Source organism: Triticum dicoccoides, chromosome 1B (assembly GCF_002162155.2).
Source record: "Triticum dicoccoides isolate Atlit2015 ecotype Zavitan chromosome 1B, WEW_v2.0, whole genome shotgun sequence".
In the NCBI taxonomy this organism is placed as follows: Eukaryota; Viridiplantae; Streptophyta; class Magnoliopsida; order Poales; family Poaceae; genus Triticum; species Triticum dicoccoides.
In genome coordinates this window covers 701,741,847-701,746,732 of record NC_041381.1, presented here as the reverse complement: position 1 = coordinate 701,746,732, position 4,886 = coordinate 701,741,847, and the positions used below count along the sequence as shown (strand labels likewise).

The 4,886-nt window shown below is 45.2% G+C and overlaps 1 protein-coding gene across 1 annotated transcript in view; it reads right to left on the bottom strand.

The window, feature by feature from the left end:
* Positions 1–556: 556 nt before the first annotated feature.
* LOC119351014 overlaps positions 557–4,886 on the bottom strand; it is a 30,048-nt gene continuing 25,718 nt past the window's right edge. The window contains exons 10-11 of the mRNA XM_037618584.1: positions 2,351–2,416; positions 557–2,264 (exon numbers count right to left, since the gene is read on the bottom strand). Of these exons, the coding sequence (XP_037474481.1) occupies positions 760–2,264; positions 2,351–2,416 (1,571 nt within the window). The 3' untranslated portion in view covers positions 557–759. The remainder of the gene's footprint in view (positions 2,265–2,350; positions 2,417–4,886) is intronic.

Genomic DNA, 4,886 nt, shown 5'->3' with positions numbered 1-4,886 from the left:
AATCTCAGTGATCGAAGATATGCACACATGGAGACCGACGATGAGATATCAAATGCACATGTTCGACGTTACAGAGGTGGAATTGCCTGATAAATCAGCAGCGCTACGAGCGAAGTGGAAAAACCATCGGCGGTGTGGCGGCCGAGCATTAGGAAGATAGTTAGCCCTGCAGAGAGGATGATTGTTGCGTTGAAGGGAGGGCAGGTCAGGAGTTTAGACGGATACGCGGAAGATCCCTTGACGGCGTTCCAAGGGGAGAGCCGCGTGATTGCAACGCCGGCGGCGTTAATAGATTGGATCAAAGGATTTTTTTTTTCATCCTCAACGAAATAGACTGGAAGATTTATTAATAAGAAGATTTTTTTGAGGAAAATTTTATAGCAACACAGAAGGTCCATAATACCCCTTAGAATCGATGGTTGGATTTAATTGGTACTCCCTGTTCTATTTTGGAGTACGAGGGTACTGTAAAAAAGCTCATGATATGCTGCAGTAAACAAAAACACAGACACGACACGCAAGCAAAGTGGAAATAAACAAGCAACCACGCACAAGATTATGCTTACAACTGATCGAAAACAGGGAAACGACAGGCCATCGCAATCCAGTCTGAACATTCAAACGAAAAAAGCAAATCCTAAAAGCGCCAGGAAAAACCCACTGAGATCCGCACTTAGACTGATCTAGTCTAGGGACAAAAAAACCTGGCAGTGCAAATTACCCTTATTATAGTAGCTAGCATTATGCTGGCGCGGCTGCTTACTTGCCTTGTTGTTGTCGCAAGGAGAAACCGGCAAGGATGACTTGAATGAGCTGAAGAGCAAACAGTAAGCCTGCGGTGACGAATGCAAGGAAGCGCATGGAGTCGCCGCAGTAGATGTGGCGGAATGATCCCCAGCAGTTGTGCCCCACGCTCTCGCAACGGTCATGCAGCAGGTACCATGTGTCGCGTAGGTAGTTACTGTCGACATTGTCGACGTCGTCCAAGACCACTTTCTTCCAGAGGTCGGCGAAGCCTTGTGCTACCTCCTCGTCGTTGCCCCAGAAGTGTTCGACGATCCCTTTGCGCCTCAGGAGCTCAATGTCCTCCGCCTTAGACGCCAGCTGCGACATGAACAGGCAGTAGGCCGTGACGGGGCTCCCGACAGTGCCAGCTGTCTGCTCCTCTAACGCCATCAGATTGCGTAGGATCGTCCAAGTGCTGCTATCAATCCGCAGGTGAGGGATCCACAGCGTGCTTCCTTCAAGACGCACGTCAAGAATGGATTCCACACCATCCTTGAACTCCCGAGGCTTGAGCTGCACGTTGCCGTGCCTGCTGTACTCCGTCGCCCGGAGCCACCGACCCACGCGACGGCGCGTATTATCCTCCCTGTCTTGAGTTCCCTCCTGAACGTCGCTTCCAGTTGCACTTCTTCTCTCCAACTGAGGAGGTTCCGATTGTTCACCAGAATTTACGGAAATGGATGGCTGGAAATACGTGCGCACCAGTTGCAGGAGCTGACAAGGTGCCGCCTGCACCCGCTGCCACCGACCCACGCGACGGCGCGTATTATCCCTGTCTTGAGTTCCCTCCTGAACGTCGCTTCCAGTTGCACTTCTTCTCTCCAACTGAGGAGGTTCCGATTGTTCACCAGAATTTACGGAAATGGATGGCTGGAAGTAGCTGTGCACCAGTTGTAGGAGGTGACAAGGCCCCGCCGGCACGGTCAGCGGCCTTTTTTCTCCTCTGATGTAGAGCTGTTCCTTCAGCAGCTCCCGAACACGCACTCCAACGTCCTCGACGACGGACCTCCCAGGCGTCAGGCACCGATGGATCTCTTCAAGGACTATCATAGGCAACTGGTTCTCAAGGAGGTACATGATATCGCGCACCACCGTGTTCCGCTCACCTCTGGGCTGAATGACAACCGGAAATTCATGGTATTTTGCAAATGTAGTGAGCACGTAGCACCCATCCTCCAGCAGCATAGTGACGAAATCATCCAATTCCATGTTGGGCAAACCCACGTAGAGCGCCTTCACATCCCCCACAAGCTTCCAAAGCTGCTGCCTGAGCTGATGCTCGAGAGACTTTAGGGTCGCTTTGGCCACGCGCTGCTTCTCTTGCTTCCATCTTTCTGAACAAGTAGCACGATGATAAGGGCCGATCGACACGCTCAAGGGTGTGAACAGGTCTTGGTTCACCGCACGGAATGGCGGACGTGCCATGGAGATCACCACATGTTCGCTCGAGTTGCTGGAAGTCCCAGCTGTTCCAGTATCTACAAACCGCAGTTAATTAGTCACAAGACTATCAGTATGCTAAGTACAAAAGCTAGCTCAACACTGCTGTACTAAACAAGAATACCTATTATTTCGTCGCCTGCTTGCGTTGGCGTGGTCACTCGGTTGGATGACCCAATTGTTCCTGCATCTACATACCGCAGTTAATTAGTCATAGGATTATCAGTATGCTAGGGAGAAAAGTTAGCTCAAGTTTTTAAGCAGATGTTTTTTTATCTTTTACTCCCTCCGTTCCTAAATATAAGTCTTTGGAGAGATTTCGCTATGGACCACATACGGAGCAAAATAAATGAATCTACACACAAAATGCATCTATATACATCCATATGTGGTCCATAGTGAAATAACTACAAAGACTTATATTTAGGAACGGAGGGAGTATATGATATGATATATTCTCAAGCTAGGGTGCTCTATCTCCTTTTCTCTGCTAAACACTGATGGCTAAATAAGAATACCTATTATTTCTCCACTGATGTGTCCAAGTGTTGATTTTTGTTCATGTGTGGAAGCTGGGCTATGTCTATATGTACATTTTTGTTCATGCAAGAATTTTTTTTATTTGCACTAATTGCATCATGTTATTCTCATGTGCAGCTCGTCATTTACCCAAAGTATTGTTCTTCCATTTGGGCAAGCTTTAGTTGCATATGTGCATCTTTTCATCATGTTTTTATACCCTGTCATCAGGATTTTCATTTGTTCTTCTGCCATACCATCTATGTTCATTTTTTTTTACCTCATGTCAGTTTGTTTTCTCATAAAAGATCATATTGCAGTTCTATTTTCACATTAATGAAAAGTTTTGCTGCTAACAAGTTATTTGGGTGCCGAACTTTTTACCAATGAAAAGCTTGATAAGAATAGATTATTGTTTTTTATCCATTAAAACTGACCATTCTTAGGAATAGATTGGTGTACCAACTTATTAACATTGCCTTCCTCCTTGAACTTGCTACAACTCAGAATGGTTATGTGAATGTGTTTCATACCACAGTTTCTGAGCTTTCTTCTTTCTTACAATGTGAAGTACATCTTCATGAGACCACTCCCTGAATTTGTTTGTTTTTCTGTTATTGTTCTTTCTATTATTTAAAATCTTGGTAACTGATGATTTCACTCTGCAATAGAGACCTGCTTAATAAGTAATAATGCGGACAACACCATGCTCGACCTCGATGAGTGCCCAATCTGCTTCTCGGTCGGCCCCCATTCCCTGAGTTTCTTGTTGTTCCTCCAATGGATCCATCAATAGATGGATGCAGAATTCTGACTACCAGTCAGTTCCCTTTCCCGAATATCTTGTTCCTCCAATGGGTCCATTGATAGATAGATGCAGAATTCTGATTGTCGGTCAGTACCCTTGATTGCAGTCGAGTGCTGTGCCAATTCTAAGTCTCATTGTTGGTCAAGGATACATGGTTGTTCTAATTGCACATGCATCTTCAAGGTTACCCTGGTTCTTTTCCATTTTTTTTCAGAAGTGGGAGTTGGTTTAATAATTTACTCTCTTTTGAGAAAATGGGTAGTTGCAGAACATTTTATTTTTGTAGCATGTACTATTTGGTATTTTCCAATTAAAATGGAAGGATTACCTCCTATACTGCAAGTTATCTTATTTGTTCTTAGTTATTTGTTTCCAGTAAGCATGAATTGAATGATGATTGGCCATGTGCTTCCTTTTTACAGGAACGATCACTGCATAAGCGGTATCACTTGATATTGTTCAAAAAATTGAAAGTATGCCCTGACTGAAGATTTTAGCTTTCATTTTGTTCAGAAGATAGAAGGTTTCTGGCTTGTTAACAACAATATAAGTTCTATGATCTGCTACCCTTGTATATTTTGTCTTTGGTTAGACCATAAGTTATTGACCTTGGTCAGTAGATCACTCTTACGTTTCAGTTGTGGATTTAAAGCTTCTTTCTAGATGTTTAGTCCATCAAGTACTGTGAATCATTTGGCTGCCATTCATGTTTTTTCACACACTTGAGGATGGAGGCCTGATTGCTGCAGTTTCAATAGCTCAGGGAGCACCTCCTTGCTGGCAACCCCTTCGTCACCAAGCTTGTCGTGGAGTGCGTCGTCGGGTCATCGCCAATGTCCTCTTTATTTTGAGAAGTGTCATTCACCGCCTCTAGACAGATCGTCGGGGACCACCACTGCCGCATGTGGGAGCCATGAACTCTGCCTTACCATACAAGGAATTGTGCCTCCACTTTTTGACAATGTGCGATATGCATACCATTACCAAAACTGCTTACCCTTACTTTTGAACCAGCTAGCATATATGTAATGCATAGTTTAACTAACTATGCAGCTGATTGCTACTTCTCCAAAAAACCTCACTAGTAGAAAAAGGACCTAATGTGAGACACATTAGTCTCGGTTCAATTTTGGCCCGATACTAAAGGTACCATTAGTCCCGGTTCGAACGACTATGCATTAAGGCCGGTTCGTGTTGAACCTTTAGTACCGGTTCGTGTCACAAACCGGTACTAAAGGGGTGGTGGCAGGCTGTCGTCAGGCCGGGGCCCCACGAGCCCCTTTAGTCCCGGTTCGTGGCACAAACCGGTACTACAGGGCTAACCTTTAGTACC